Source organism: Lepisma saccharinum, chromosome 15 (assembly GCF_977018435.1).
Source record: "Lepisma saccharinum chromosome 15, izLepSacc3.1, whole genome shotgun sequence".
Lineage (NCBI taxonomy): Eukaryota > Metazoa > Arthropoda > Insecta > Zygentoma > Lepismatidae > Lepisma > Lepisma saccharinum.
In genome coordinates, this window is record NC_139243.1 from 48636792 (window position 1) to 48654544 (window position 17753).

Sequence of the window (17753 nt, forward strand, 5' to 3'; positions counted from 1 at the left end):
GAGATGAGTGATATACCGTTGTACATGGAATGAACCAGAGATTCAGACTATATGAAATTTATGCAAATTCGGCGTATATGTGGCAGGGGGGAGGGGGCTAACTCTCAAAATTCCAAAATTTCGGAAGAAAAATTTAGTTCCCCCACCCTCCCCCCCAAGAAAAAAGTACATGACAGTGTCTACATGCACATGGAAATGATCGCTGACATGTAAGGAACACAAAAATATTTGCATTATTATCATATGACCAATGTAACTTGAGTTGTACCCCCAAAAGGAATGGTCGGCACGCCACTGATTCAAGCTTCAAAATGCAGCGGTACCTTGAAATGACTTTAGCTCAGAGACTATTTGCCCTGGAGATATGAACGATATACCGTTGTATGCAGAATGAATCACAGATTCAGACAATATATAATTTATGCACATTCGGCGTGTATATATGGAGGGGGAAAGGGGGGAAATCCCCTGAAAATACTTTTTTTAAAAATGGGGTTGTGCCCCCACCCCTGCCCCCATGAAAAAAAGGATATGTAAAGTTCAAAATGCACATAGAAATTATTGCTGGCATGTAAGAAACAGAAAAATATTTGCATCATTGTCGTATGACCAATGTAACTTGAGTTGTACCCCCAAAAGGAATGGAGGGCACGCCACTGATTCAAGCTTCAAAATGCAGTGGTACCTTGAAATGACTATAGCTGAGAAACTAAATGCCCTAGAGATATGAAAGATATATCGTTGTACGCAGAATGAATCACAGATTCAGACAATATATAATTTATGCACATTCGGCATACATATGGAGGGGGAAAGGGGGGAAATCCCCTCAAAAATACTTTTCTTAAAAAAAATTGTGCCCCTGAAAAAATGTCAAAATGCACAAAATGCAAAATTTATGCAAATTTGGCGTATATATGGAGGGGGAAGGGAGAAAACCCCCAAAAATTATTTTAAAAAATTGTCGCTTCACCCAAAAAATGTCCTCGCACTTGGGCACAAAACGACACCTACGCACAACATTCATGGACGAAAAGCTAGAACGCAGTGAAAAATGAGCGCCGATTCTTGCAGCTGCTTGAAATTTTATTTTTAGACAATGCAGGGTAACCCCTGTCGCAACTTGTGGACACTTGTGCTAAAAAAAACAAAGGTTTCCTTCAGCACGCTTCGAAATTCCATTCTCACAACGCAGATTCAACAACCAGTCTTCCTCCTCCCCCCACCCCCTGCTTGCGCCCTCACGGAAAACTTTCATTTTGACATCGGATACTGATAAACAAGCTTCCTTCGAATGCAGTTAACAGGATGGAGTGAAAAGCATTGCTTTAGAACAACAAAGCCTGTCTTCCTTTGTCGGCAAAAATTTGACCTTGAAAAGAGACGCAAAAGAGAAGTCCCTTTTCCCACCTTTCCCCCTCCATTTTCATGAAGACGAAAAAAATGCAAACAACATTTCTGTTAAATACATGTGTTAGGAACAATATTAAAAAAAAATCGAAATTCTAGTCAAAAATAGAAACGTTATAACGTAAAAACTACGACCTTGACACAGCGTCTCGATCGAGACTCTTGGGACCATGAGGCTTACATTTGGGAATCTCGCCCGAGACGCTTGGGAGTCAAAAGGTTAAAACTGAAGAAAAGGAAAGCAAGTGTGACAATCCTTTGAGTGGCCAGTACAATCATATAATTGAAATTATAAGATGAAAAATTTAAATGAGCAAAAAACTAATGTTGAAAAGGTCAGAATCATCATTTTGATTGCTACCAATTGGTCAAGAAAAAATCTGTGATGAACTGAAGGTTTCTGATAATTTACTTAGGAACTTAGTGAAAGAACAAAGAATCCTGCCTGATTTAACAAAGAGAATGAATAGGAAACTGGAGCTGACAATACCAACTGGTCGTGGGTACCTAATAAATCAAACCTTTTGCAAAGAAATTTTGCAGATTTTCAATTGTCATACCTTGTAATTTCAATTTATGGTAAGTCAAGTATTAAAACCTTATGTTACTATATTTTCTGAGCCTTTATTTAACCCAAATTTAAAAAAGAAAAAGAAAAGACTCATTATTCTAAGTATGGAATGTAGTTTAACCTTACTTTGCAAGGTCAGAAATTAGGTGACATACGTTACCTCATATTGACCAAAACGATTTGAATCTAAAAGTTGAGATTTTTACTGTGAGTTAGGTTCATGAAGGGCTTCCTATGTGCCAAATTTCAGAATTTTTAAAGGGGACCCATCTGAGATATTTAACCCCAAAACTGTCAAAATTCAATGAACAGCCATGTTTGAGCCCATGCTGTAAAAAAGGGGTGCATTTCTAAGCACTGATATTTTATTTACAGACACCCTGCAGGTAGGTCTACACGTGAAAAAAAATTAAGCCTTAGACTAAAACCCTTCATTAAAAAAATCGGGCTTAAAAATGCAATTTTTTACCTATTGTTGCCCCATTTTACACCATAATTTTCGTACTTACGATGCAGTTTCAAGCAAAACATACCTGAATATCATAGGAAGTATACTTCATTAGCTACAAAATAAATTTTGTTTCAGGTCTCTAGCTTTAATAGTTTTTGAGATATTAAGGTTTCTGTATACTGCTACATGAGGAGCCTCCCCGATGGCGCAGTGGTAGCGTTGTCACGTTGTAAACAAGGGGTCCCAGGTTCGATACCCGGTGGAGGCACAAGTGGTTCGGATCCCACTTTAAACTGTAGGTCCAGTCCCGATTAGCCTTACTGTGCATAAAGTGGACTTAAAACACCAAATCAATCAATCAATCAATCAATCAATGCTACATGAGCAAAAAAGCCATGCGCCATGTTAGAAACATGGCTGCTCCAGGAGAACTAAAGACAATAATTTTTTTGAACATTGGTTTTGATATCTAGAAAAATGTACAAACCTATGTACTAAAAATGAAATTTTTCTAAAATGGTCATGCAACCACCATTGGATAGTTTGGCACTCTAAAAATGTATTCTAGACCGTTTTGAAGAAAAAACATTGTAGAGCATTGCATAGCAACATGCAGAAAATAAGTTTTTCATCCACCATTTTGAAACAAATTGTTCAATTTGGTTCACAAGTTTCTAGCTGCAGAAATAATTTTACCTAAATTATTCTAAATAATAGTTTTTCTTGTATGTACGCATTGCTTGCATTGTAGAATTATTATTTTCCTATAGTTTGCAGTTATTATAAGCATAAGAAAACTGTTTTTCGTTGTGACGTTTCAATAATCTCCAATTATTAATGAGATAGGTGCGGATATCATACTCTACATCAGATATGTAGATGATGTGCTGATTATTGCTAAAAATGAGAACACCATCATGGACTTATTTAAGTTGTTAAATGAATCACATCGTTGCATAAAATTCACTTGCGAACCCATGAATAACAATGTACGTAATTTCTTTCCTTGATTTGCAAATTAAGACAACTGACTCAACAATTCAAACATCAGTCCATAGGAAAAAAATAGCAGGGGAAAAATACATCCATGCCAATTCAGAACATTCGCGTATAACAATGGATAATATATTTTTAATTTTTTTCCTGAGAGCACAAAAACTATGTTCTCATAATAAGAATATCAAAAATGAAGAAGAAAGGCCTTTTAATATAGCAAAAGAAAATGACTTTCACACTAACAGAATAAACCAAATCAAAAAACAAGTTGCAAGAAAACTAAAGGAAAAGAGAAATACAGACAAAGATGAAAAATCTGTTGAAAAGAAATTTGTGAGTATTCTATTCCACAAGGGATTCTCACATAAAATTGCAAAATTTTTAGAAGTTTTAATTTCAAAATTGTTTTTAGATCAGCAAGAAGTTTGGAATGTACATTTAATTAATTCAAAATGAGAAACTCTCTACCAGATGTGGAAACCACAGGAATATATAATATAAATTGTTCATGTTCAAAGGATTATGTGGGACAAAGGGCAAGGGAAATGCCAATAAGATGGCACGAACACGATTTAGACATTATAAATCTAAACCCAAGAACAGGTTTGTCAGATCACATCATCGAAGAGAAGCATTTGATTAAAACGAGAAGGGTTTTAAAAAGATTGGCGGGAAACACAGAGTTGAATGTCTGGGAAGCTTCGTTCATTGCAAAAGAACACTGGAATAAATTAAATAATGAAAATGGTAACATAGATCCAGTGTGGAGTTGTCTTTTTCACAAATGGAGTAAGCCACCATCTTTAAAATTTAATGTAACAGAAAACATCAAGAGACTTTGTGAAAACAATGATGAATTTGAATTACCTGATGATATTTGGGATTCATAATGTTATATAAAAATAATGTGATCAAAAAAAAATATATCTGACATAAAAATAAGACATACTGCTTCTGTTCACAGTTAAGTTGCTATATTACAACAATGTAACATGGTTTGATACCCGGTGGAGGCACAATTGGTTCGGATCCCACTTTAAAACTGTAGGTCCAGTCCCGATTAGCCTTACTGTGCATAAAGTGGAATTAAAACAACAAATCAAATCAAATCAAACAATGTAACATTGACAACATCCATTATATAACGGATTCTTTTTATTTAAAAAATTGCTAACCATTGTTATAACTGTATCTTTACTCAAAATGAAAATAAATGTCTGATGAAGGGAGCGTGTGTTCTCCTGAAACGTCACAACGAAAAACTGTTTTCTTATGCTTGTAATAAGCGTAAACTATACAAAAATAATTATTCTAAATATACAGCAGTTATCATGGTCATTAAATAGATGACTTATCACTCTCTGCCCATCCACCCTAATTCATGTTCCTCCTAAATCATGCACAATATTTTGATAATTTTATTGTCAAATTATGGTGCAAGTACATAATACTCCTTAAGTTTTGTGCACAAAGCTGATATTATGGTAATTATGAAGATGCACGACTTACATGGGTATAGAGCTCCTAACCAGACATAAATAACATTTTACTGCATAGGCAAGCAACCCATTAGGATGAGAAATGACAAAAATCATTTAAAGTGTGTTCCAAGTTAATTATGCCACAATTAACGCCATTTCAATAAAATGTACTCAATTCTCCCTTGTAATGTATAAACATGCAAAAATTTATTGTATCAATTGATAGTCGCAGTTGAAACTATGATCTGCCACTATCGTTTTCCCTCACATAAGGAAGTAACTTATAACCAAAGTGCTCCCACATTTCAAAATTATAAGCTTTGTTCAAGTATGCTGCATCAATAAATGAAAAAGGTTATATCTAAAAATTTCTGATACTTTTTCTATTTTGTTTCTTAGATATATAATATTTTTATTTGTGTTAAAAGCCCATTTCTAGCATGAGTTGAGGATAATAGCTTGAAAAAACCCACTGTGACATGTACTACAGTACTACATCCATTATTTTTAGTATTTAAAGCTCTGCTAAGCCTTTTCTTTAAAAGTTTTACAAAAAATTTTGACAATCGCAGAACCTCACAAGTATTTAAAGCAATAATTTGCAACATTTTCTGAAAAAAACCACCCACTTTTGTTTGGGTTTACCTGAGGTGGGTTTTTCTAAATAAAAAAAAAAATGGGGAAAACTGGGATGGGCTGCAAAAGTGTAAAGCGAACACTTTACGGAACATCAACGTGTCCTTGATGATTGTGTGGGCAGTACCATGACTAAGCCCCACTAATGCCGAAATGTCATCCACTGATACACGACGGTCTGTCAAGATGAGCTCATCTACCTGCATAACATGCTGGTCTGTGACACACTTTGGTGACCCACTCTGCGTGTCTTTCGCAAAAGCGTTTGTTCCACTCCTGCACTCTTGCTTGGGACATACATTGCACCCCATATACCCATATATTCTTTACGTTCATCGATGGATTTCACGACCCCCTACACTGTCCGCTGTCAAGAAGCGCACAGCACCCCGCTGCTCCTCTTTGGATGCCTCCATTACGCATCGCAGTCAAACATGGAATGACTGGACACGGCCGCTGTTCAGTTAGCAGCCTTTGCGCATACCTTGCCAGACACGTAACACCATCTAGCTACAAAACATGCGCGAATCCGTTTTCTCACACCTGCACCTAGATTTCAGGCCCATTGACCCATTTCTAACTAACATAGTTTTGGTGTAATATCCTCTGCCTCATTATTTATTGACTGAGCCTAAAAAATCACAGGTTGTTAAAAAAAAACACCACACAAACTTCTGCACACTGCATGCCTTAAGACTTTCGAAAACAAAGGGGATGTGAGGTTTGATACACCCTAGTGGATACAGGGGCAAAGAAAATTGGCTATAACCAGATGTAGCACCTCTTTTCAATATCAATTGTGGCGTGCACTATAGTAAAGTCCCCCATGCATATTGCACTGTTCCATTAAGGCACATTTAGGGGAAGGGGATGTAGGGGATAGAGCTACACACGTTCTCAATCTTGGTTCACTATGGAGGTGATGTGATCAGCACCATTCTCCAGCTGCCCTTTCCCCCAGGTACCTATTTATTTGAGGCTGAGTGAACCTCAGAGGTGCTTATACAGATGGACAAGGGTAGAAACATTCTGACCTCAGATCACCCACTTGGGCTTGAAACATGCTCCATGGTTTCTGTAAAAGGACAGATGGGCAGAGACTTAAATAGACAGGCAAAATACTTGAAATAATACAGAAGACAGTCAGCATGTTCCAATGGAGCAATCTAATATAACAGTGGTAAATAATTATTTGGTCCATTTTGTCCATGCTGTATCTGAATGTTGCTCCAAGTAAGAAAATGCATAACAAGCATTACATACACTTACAGTGTAACTTAGAATAAATATTCCTCAGGGGGTAGTAGCTAAAAAGGTAAACTAAAATTGGGGAAAAAAATAAAAACTTAAAATTTGAGTTCCAGTGTATGTGTGATCCGATTTTGTTATGTAAAATATACACTAGCTATGAAATACCTTCTAGGACTGGTTATTAAAAGATAAAATGCAGTGTTTTGATCTTCTAAAGAAATGTTTCCGTCAGGAATGTTGTTATACATTAAAAAACCTACATTTGTCCTACAAATTAGCCTTTCAACCTCCTCGTTTTACGAAGTTTCTGATGAACACTCATGTTATAACATTGAAAATATAAATGTGGTGTTTATTATTACCCACTTTAGGTACAGCTTTCATTACTAGTATTTTATTATGATAAGTGCATTAACATAGAGATTTATCAAGAATGTATGGTAAAATACAATGAACACATGCAACTCTTGCACATTACGTAACTCAATTGAAATTTAAATAAATTTTTAAACATGGCAATATCTTGTTCTGTAGATATATTCCATTCCTCATGTATTCTAAAATAGTTTTACAATGAGGTCCATGCCACACACAAAATTGATTTGCTGTGCCAAACAGGAGAGAATAGTGTAATATGAAACACAATTTTATTCACAAGAACCCTGATACTTACATATCTCTTTCACAGTGGTTATTCAAGGAAGTATAAATGATTGCATTGTTAGTAACAGCAGGTGTAAAAATAATACTTTTCATTTCTTAGAAATACATCTATTACCAACCCAAGAGCAAATAAGGGTTGACTGTATTTTTTAGTACATCACAACTCCTTCAAGTAAAAAATAGTAACTTTACCTCAAAGCCCATCTCCCTTCTCTGCTTCTCTTCTGCAGATGATGGGTTTTCATTCAGAAGGTTTTCCGATTCAGAAGACATGTCATGGAAGTCCTGCAAGATTGTCTTGCTTGTCTATGCACAGATAGCACACAAACTTTGGAAAAACTGTCATCCTCTGAAACCTAGAATGAAGAAAACTGAAGTCATAAGTAGGGTAGGGTTGGGACATGGGTATTTAAACACTGGGTAGCTAAATAAAATTTGGGTAAATACAGGGTATTTATGAAAATTATAGTCATCTACCAAGAACCGCCATAGCTCAGTTCGTAGAGCATCTGGCTATCACTCGGAAGACCTAAGCTCATCCCGGGGCAAGGGAAAATTTTCCCTGTTTCTGCATGGCTCTGAGGTTCACCCAGACTCGTATAAATCACTACCTGGAGGGTAAAGGCAGTCAGGCAGGATGCTAATCACCATCACAACTATGGCTATGATCAAGAATATGTGGAGCTCTATACCTTCACTCACCCCCTGTGCCTTCACAGCATGTGTTATCTACCTCAAAAGTACATATTTATTACAAATTAAATGTTCCCTTTATATTTTGTCTTGAGACAAAAATATAAACATCCCTCTTTGCAATTGTTAAAGTTGAACATCTGGATTCCCTACCAAACTTGTAAAATTCATTGTAAACTGCATTTTTAAATTATACAAAGCTTTGTATATTTCTATACCTTTTATATTTTGATCATTCCAGTTATATATTGCATGTCCTCACTTTCCTAGCTACATTCACATCTATTACTCAGTATGGCCACTATTGGACCATGATAAAATACAAGCATAATTCCTGGTTTAAGGCAAACTTTCCAACAATTCAAGGGTATAAACAGATGTTTTCTCTATTTCAACTTTACATATCACCACCTCTCACCCTCCCACAAATATAATTAACAATCTAAAGGGTCTGTGTGATTAAAGGCTGACACACTCATCTCTGCTGCGGTGCAGATCTCAATTTTCATTTCATCTCCCTGCCTCTTAGCATCACATGTTCTACCCTGCTCGCCAACCTTCGCCATTGTTGCCAATTGTCATTCTATTTCTGGACACACTCGCCCAAACATAATTGAAAACAATTGAATAGTGCTCCAGCTCACGACTCACACCATTCAACAGGAACATTAATGTGGCATTATAGCATGGCGTAATGGTTGCTTCTTTTATGCAGTGCATTTTCATTGGCTAGTTAGTAACTAGTGTGGCCAACTGTATTAATGAAGCACTTTTCTATCACGGAAGGACAAAGACAGAGTGAGTGTGAGTTTTGTTGGATTGGAAGCACCAAAATATTATTTTAAGTACTTGACGTTGTCTGCGTGTATTGCATGTGTATGTTAGTGAACATTGCATTCCATAATGCCTCCAGTACTATTGTTCATACTTCTTCACTTTAGAATTGCTCAAAAGAAAGAAATTATGTGGATGCATGAGCATTTCTGTGTTTCTACTCTCGGCTCCGTCGCGTGTTCTTGCAGGAATTGCACGAAGGGAGGGAGCTGGTATTTTTGCTGCTTAATGTGATGCATATTGTTTTCTTTGTTAAAATTGGCATGATTTGACGGCAAGTTCATAACAAAAGAGAAATCCACGCGGCTTATCGTCTGGTGGCAATATATGTACTTGTTATTGTTTTCTTCTTATTCTTGTTATTGTTGCGGAAGCCAGCTTTGTTTATAAATGTACAGCAAAGGCAGCTGACTGTCCCCCATCATAGAGAGGCAATAATACTGCTTAAGGAGACGAGGTTTACACATGCGTAGCACAGGTTATTAGTTCTCCAACCAGTGGTAGTGTCAGTCGTGTATCACATGTTGTTGCAGTTCCAATCCAGTGTGGGCTTATTGGGAGTGAACAGTTAAAATGCCACCAGGCCAATTAATGCAATGGAAAAATAATACATTGTTTACTTTATTTGAAATCACACAAATAATGAATCACTATGAAGAAGTCTTCTTTGCATCAGTTTTGGGTAATTTTACGCATGTGTTAGTCCAAATTTAGCAAAGTTTTAGTCCATATGTATGTACATATAAAACCACTTGTTAGCACATATTAATCCCAGCCCTCGTTATAATGCATGGTGTTTAAAACTCAATGTTTAGATAGAGCTGAGTTCTCTAATTTCCTTGTTCTACGAACAGATGTGCCTTGGTGCACTGCAGCGATTTTTCTATAGAACAGATTAGCAACACTGGTCCTCGCATTGTGTTGCACCGATCACAGCAGAGATATGTGTGTCGGCCAATACAATGTATCCACAAAATACTAATTCAATTAAATGACATACGTACACACTCACACATATATATATTTATACATATATAATATTTAATTTCAGGTGCAGAGTAGTTTACATTTGTCATTTCACTTGTTCATGCTCGAAATACATACATCTACAAACACAAGTCACAAATGTTAAGGAATATATAACAAAAAAAAAGAAATGTTAATGGTATAAGAATTTCAAATTCAAATTTTAATTTTTTGAAATTAATTTGTTGCACTTCCAGTGGCACTCTAAAAGTTGGTAGTGTGTGCTGCAGGCCAATATTTAAAATATTATTAAAATGACACTTTATTAAATTGTGGGTGTGGCATTCACCCATGACCGATCGCAGGTTAATATAAGCAAAATATTATGGGTGTGTTCCGAAAGTCTTAACGAAACAAACACATTCAATGAAAATAACTGGGCTCGTGAATCTGGTGAAACCAGTTATTTTGCAGACTTATGGGTTACTCTAGGTGAAAGCGCAGGCATGGCTTTTTGTTTAGAGAACGTCTCCACATGACATCCAGTGGAAGGAATGTTCTTAATGGAAAAAATAAACACTACTGCGGACACTGTTACTCATTTTAATCACATTCTAAGAACAGTTGAGGCATATTCATCTTGTGCATGTTGCTTCATGTTGCTATCTGTTAAAATGATAATACATTTTCGAACTAGTTCAGTTTGAATCCATCAAGCACAGACGTTGTCTGCAAGCAGCAGACAATTCTCACCGAACAAACCAGCCTCCTGGACCGTGCGTTTGGTGAATCTCATTCTTGCACGAAACATATGGAATGAGACTTTTGGGACAGCATAATGAATCTCACGAAACGCACGAAAGCACTTATGCGGCAGCCAGTTACCATAACTCGTTTAACGTGTTAAACTCGTGCAACTTTCGGAACGGGCCCTATACTCTTGAAAAAGGAAAAATGAAGCATTTTCAAGCAGATGAAAGTTTCAAGCAATGAGGGAGCATTTTTCTTATGTGATCAAATGTATCTGTGACCTAGGAAACGGAATGAAGACTGTATGATAGAACAGGGGTTCCCAAACTGTTTCGTTTCACGACACCCTTAGTATTTCAAGATACTTCTGCAGCGCCTAAGTCAGAATGTAAGCCTAATTAGCACTTGCAAGGCTCAGTTAGTGTAGTTTGGTTGCTTGCCTTAAGTTAAAATAATAAACACATATTTCAAATTCAGAAGCATTTTACATGGAAAAAGTACTAAATAAGCACATATTTGGAAATGTCATTTCAATGAAAATATTGGAACATTTCGCGACACAACTGTAAGCCACTTTGATAGAATATTTTGGAAAGGATTTTTTTTGTAGATATATGTGTAGTCAATTTGCAACCATGTGAGTAGTGAAACTTTTAGTTTTGTTTTGTTTACATGGTTAATACGGGTTCCATTTCTGCATCAGAAGTATGAAATGTACACTACATAATTACAAGCAAAATTGAACTAAATGTAGACAGGAATGGTATTTTTGGGAGTCATACTAGCTACACCCCTGTTTTGGATGTAATACAGAATTGTGAAATAGTAAGATGGAATGTAGTCTCTCTTTCCCCCTGCTGAACTTTTGTCAATTATTTGCAGATTATCATGTGAGGCTCAAGGCCAGATCAAGATGTGATCAGGTGTTTAAAGGGGCATTATCTACTGCTAGGAGACCTAAAGGTGACGTAAAAATGCAGTGTCCATGAAAGAATTGGCATTAAACAATAAGCATTTGGACAGGCAGATGCTGATAATGATGAAAGAAAGATCTTGCTGCAGATGAAATTCAGTTGCTGGTGCTGAAAATAATTCTACCTTTTTTTTGTCAAGTTACACATGTTGGTTTAATTCTGTCAGAATTTTGACAATTTCTTGGTTGTATCACTCTTGATTTTCTGCCACTCTTTACTAATATGATGATGAGGGTGAGTGATGATCAGATGTAATTGATAAAGGTACAGACAAAGTTTCGAACCTGAAAATTTTGTTGATGGGATTAAAAGCCAACCAATTGATATGTTTTGGCCACAGAGTTAGCAAAATTGACCTTCGATACAAATTGGAAACATGCTTGTCATGAGGATGCTGATATACTCAGGAATATCATTCAGCTATATTGTTGCCATATACCATATAGGCCCCTATATGGCTGTGTTTGTAGTTCATACGTGATCCATGTGCATTTACACAATTGCAAACACATTCTTGAAATTTGCATATTTTTGCATTTCTTAGCATTTACACATGGTTCTACACATTTTGAATGGCATGCAACTGGTTCAGACACATAAAAATTGTGGAAGTATTTCACGATAGAAGTACGTTGGCCACATATCATGACTAAATACATCAGATATTCGAGATTCTGCATTGTGAACAAATTTTATGTTATGTAAAACATGAACATATATTAATTGAAAAAAAATTCAACATAAATTTAGAGGGGTATATTTGGTCACCAGCCCTACATGGGTAACGGTTTCGTATGTTGAATGATTTTTCTTTCAATGTTTTTACACGTTGTACAATGTGTATGTATAATATGGGATGTAGTTTCATTATTTATGAAATGAAAACTTATTATGTGCAGACAAAAATGATATGCTTTCTTTTCTTTAAATGTGGAATATATAATGATTAAATAACAAATATTTGCTCACGCTCTCTCTCTCACTCTCATATTAGTAGTGTTTTATTTAAATATAGTTTCTCTTGGCCTCCAATGAAAACAATTGAGTAAGCATGTATTTATTTCGGCAAGAGAACGAGTGTTCTTATTGTTGTTATTGATTAGGTTTATTTTACTTCGCTTTTCTGCCACACTTGGTTATCGAGAAAATGAGGATGAGAGTGATATATGATGGAAATGATGAAGGCCGGGATTGGAACATGTGACGAGCGCGCATTCTTGTTCCTGTGTGTTGTACTCTGCTACAAAATGTATGTATTGTTACCTGTTTATCCCCTTAAATATATTGCACCTCCCATCACTTTTTCTAGCTGTATAAATTTAATAGCGATAAGTACCTAATAAACTTAAGTCATGAGGGCAATTATAAACAGAGGACTCTGGACTACTGATTTCACAGTGCCCTACTGATGCACTTGGAGAAAATTATTTGTATTTGTATTTTCTTATTGTTAGCATTGCTCTGCCATCACTTCACCTAACTTCTGTCATGACGATGAATGTTGATTAAATTAAATGGGTGAAGGGTGGATACAAAGAGATGCTCATGCACAGGCCAGGGCTTGAACTCGGATCCTTTAGTAACGAGATCGTGAGATGGAGAAATAAGGGAAATCAAGCAATGCAAAATTTGTGAAAAAAAGTTAATCATACACAAAGATGGTGTTTCAAAAAGATATTGAAAATTATCACTGGGGGAAAAGAGGAAAATGCAATTTCCTTTACCGATACCCACGTATCCAAATGGTTAGCCCTTTCCTCTAGGAAATGCAAGCCAGTGGATTTTTTATTAGCTTTATTTTACTTTGCTTCTTGTGCCACTTTTGACTAATTTGTGAAGATGGGGATGAGTGATGACATGAAATTGATGAATGGACACTCACAAACATCATGCCCATGCAGGGATATGAATCTGGTGCCCCTGGTGTCTTAGCGTGATGTGCTACGAGGACCCGTGGTACCCAGTGGAGGCACATAGTGGATTAGTTCCCACTTTAAACTGTAGGGCCAGTCCCAATTAGCCTTTCATTACATAAAGTGGGCTTAATATACCAAATCAACCAACCGTGGGGGAGTGGAGTGGTTATCACAGTGCGCTATGATACCAGGAGTTCCGGGTTCGAACCCCCACCTGGGGATGGGTGTTCTTTGTGTTTGTCCCTTCCTTAATTTATCGTATCATCTTCGCGATTAACCAAATGTGACAAAAAATCGACGCTAAGTAACAAAAATCAAATCAAATCATTGATTCATTGTTAGATTTGGTTTATTTTACTTCGCTTTCCTGTCACTTTTGGCTAATCGCGAAGACGATAAATTGATGAAGGGACACACACACAAAGAACACATATGGCAAGCCTGGATCTCTGGCTCAGTAGTCAAATGAAATCGTTTTCTATTTTCGAAAGGTGGTGGGAGTTACGTGTACTTTCTTTAGAAATACTGGGTGCTAAAGTGTTTGTGCGCGTGTGTGTGTGTACGGGGGGGTTATCACCACACCAACCACCCTTCGGCACCCCTCGGATTGCTACGCAACGTGTCACTGATGTTAACAGACGTAAATCGCAATTGATTCGAACCATGTAAATATTGCTGGTATGAATGAAGAATACAGAGAATGTCTCCAATTTTGTTAATATTTGGTATACTAACTACATTTGGCCTTCTAATCACCAATTTGTTGTTGAAATGCCGCTGTCACATGTAAAAATTGTTTTCTTACGCCTATATATGTTGCAAAATTACATTCTTCATTACCGCATTCATTCTCCATACGTAAACATAACAGCCATCTTTGATGATAACAGTTGAGTTGGTTGGTTTGAGTTGGTGTTTTAAGTCCACTTTATGCACAGTAAGGCCAATCGGGACTGGACCTACAGTTTAAAGTGGGATCCGAACCACTTGTGCCTCCACCGGGTATCGAACCCGGGACCCCTTGATTACAAGGCAATGACGCTACCACTGTGGCATGGGGGAGGCCCTTGATGATAAGAAAATGTGACGTTCAACATTCGTTGCACTGTGTACAGCATTGCCACACTGTTCCTCCGTTACTTGCAGAGCATTAGTTGTTGTGTTGCACTTGAAGAACATTATTCGTTGAAGCATGGCGGAGTAGAGGGGTGATCAAATTTTTAATGTGCAAGATTTACTTAGGTGGAGTGCGGAGAAGGACGGACGTGGGCTAATTACGAAATTGATGGATTTTGGTATTTTACCCAATGAGGGGGTTTACATAGGTTTGGCAATGGTGTTCGAGCGTTCTTCTAGAAAAATGGCGTTTTGTGCAGTGAGGAAGCAGTGCTATGCAACTTATATCTCCACGAAGCTTAGAGTAAATAAATATCTTGAATTTCGTTAATATTTGGTATATTAATTACTTTTTGCATTCTGATCAATACATTATGCACGGGTAGCCCAACGAACTATGCACAGTTAGCCCAACAAACTATTGACGGATAGCCCCAAAAACCATTGATGAAAAGCCCCACGAACCATTTCCGGCAAGGTTAGGTTAGGCAAGCATAGTTATAATTTTGTTCATAAAACAATGCGTTACAGAATTAAAAAGAAAAAAATGAAATTAAATCTGCTTTTTTCACGATTTCCAGACGTGACAGCGGCATTTCAACAACAGATTCGTGATTAGAAGGCAAAATTTAGTTACTCTACCAAATATTAATGAAATTGGAGACATTCTCCATATTCGGTAAGACTGCAGAATATGGGCTGCTTAGAAGGAATGCGGTTCCTAATTTTTTGGTAAGGTATTGAAGTAAGTATTCGAGTAAAGTAAGTTGGAAAGTGCGGAAAAAAAATTGGAAAATACATGTCCAGGCTAGATGCTTTCCGAAGCGGTGAAACGATCGAGAAAGCGACATTGTTTCGCACGTTCCTGCATGGAAATAAAGAAAATGGTAAGGAAATCAATAACGTAATTTAACAGAACATAGGAAAAAGTAATAAAAGTAGAAAAAGTAAAAAAAGTAAGGCTATCTGTGCAGTTTCACGCGATGCCGTTGAACTTTATCCTTACTGCGGATAAACGTATCTCAGTGCATTTAAAAGTTTCGAAAACCTGTCGCTTATCGCACAACACTTGAGCACACGGGGAAAAAGCTTGTTAATTTAATGCCGGATGGCTACTTTGTCACGTTAGACTATCTTGGTTTTGTATTTATGCTAATGAAACCTAACCTAACAGACCTAACCTAACCTTATAGGCATTTATCGTGAAAATAAATGAAAGCAACTGTTTTTAAAGAATATGACGTCGGAACACAAGACAAATGCTTATCGCACAACAATTGAGCACATGGGAAAAAGGTTGTTAATTTAATGCATTTTGTATTTATGCTAATGAAACCTAACCTTATAGGCATTCCTCGTGAAAATAAATGAAAGCAACTGTTTTTAAAGAATATGACGTCGGAACACAAGACAAATGCTTATCGCACAACAATTGAGCACATGGGAAAAAGGTTGTTAATTTAATGCGTTTTGTATTTATGCTAATGAAACCTAACCTAACAGGCCTAACCTTATAGGCATTCCTCGTGAAAATAAATGAAAGCAACTGTTTTTAAAGAATATGACGTCGGAACACAAGACAAATGCTTATCGCACAACAATTGAGCACATGGGAAAGAGGTTGTTAATTTAATGCATTTTGTATTTATGCTAATGAAACCTAACCTAACAGACCTAACCTAACCTTATAGGCATTCCTCGTGAAAATAAATGAAAGCAACTGTTTTTAAAGAATATGACGTCAGAACACAAGACAAATGCTTATCACACAACAATTGAGCACATGGGTAAAAGGTTGTTAATTTAATGCATTTTGTATTTATGCTAATGAAACCTAACCTAACAGACCTAACTTAACCTTATAGGCATTCCTCGTGAAAGTAAATGAAAGCAACTGTTTTTAGAGAATATGACGTCGGAAAACAAGACAAATGCTTATCGCACAACAATTGAGCACATGGGGAAAAGGTTGTTAATTTAATGCCCGATGCCTACGTTGTCACGTTAGACTATCTTTGTTTTGTATTTATGCTAATGAAACCTAACCTAACAGACCTAACCTAACCTTGTAGGCATTCCTCGTGAAAAGAAATGAAAGGAACTGTTTGTAAAGAATATGACGTCGGAACACAAGGTGGCCAAACTGTTGTGCGGAGAGGAAAACCCCGAAACAAATGAAAGCAACTGTTCGTAAAGAATATGGACGCGAACGAATTGACAAATGCATTGCTTTTAGTACCAGGAAAAACATTTTTACGCGTAATAATATAATAGTAATCGTAAAAGGAACACCGGAAAATGGATGTAGAAGGTACGTACTTTCAGGGGATATAAATTTTGTTCGTCTATTTAGAGGAAAACAGCAGCCCATGTTCTGCAGTGAGACCCCATATTCTTCATTCGCTCCAAATTGCATTCGTAGCAATTAAATCGGAATAAAACAAAAGGAACTTGAGCCCCTTTGGCTTTAGGCACCGCTCTCTTCCAGCTTGAATTCAATGTTAATTTCACCCCTCAAAAGAATGCACATAGATGAAAAATTCTGCATAAACCCCTGGCACTGATACGCAGTGGAATTACATTACACCTTACACCCAAAGTATATACCACTGAAGGTACTAATTTTCTTACTCGGGAACAAAATAACCAGCCTTACACAACTCCATGTGTTCGAGGTAAACATAAACAAAAGATGAATGAAAAAAACAAAACAGTAACCAAAACGCCAAAATTCCTGCAGAGTTGCCAGATCAAAATTAGAAAAGTCCTTCCTTCTGGATATGACGTCCGATCGAAAGTAGAATGGGCAAATCCGGAATCAACCGGAGAATCCGGATTTCGAATTCCTAATGGCTGGTTTATCAATGTCCAATTATTCTTTCTGTTAACTATCTGCCAATTGGAGAGGGGTGTGCGGGACAGAATATTTTTGGTCGGGACGGGAATTTTCTTTAATCCCGACAACAGGGTTGGCATGATTAAAACAAAAGTGTTTAAAACACTTTGTTTTAAACGTTTAAAACACACGGCTTTATTTTTTTACAA

At 36.8% G+C, this 17753-nt stretch overlaps 1 protein-coding gene across 3 annotated transcripts in view; it reads right to left on the reverse strand.

The window, feature by feature from the left end:
• The window catches only part of LOC145999700 (uncharacterized), a 116533-nt gene extending 99144 nt beyond the window's left edge, over window positions 1-17389 (reverse strand). For 2 of the 3 annotated variants that reach the window (XM_083136953.1, XM_083136950.1), the window contains exons 1-2: window positions 17340-17389; window positions 7652-7815 (exon numbers count right to left, since the gene is read on the reverse strand). In XM_083136953.1, the coding sequence (XP_082993079.1) occupies window positions 7652-7732 (81 nt within the window). In that variant the 5' untranslated portion in view covers window positions 7733-7815; window positions 17340-17389. The remainder of the gene's footprint in view (window positions 1-7651; window positions 7816-17339) is intronic. The other variant, XM_083136951.1, reaches the window with a different exon arrangement.
• Between the last annotated feature and the right edge of the window lie 364 nt (window positions 17390-17753).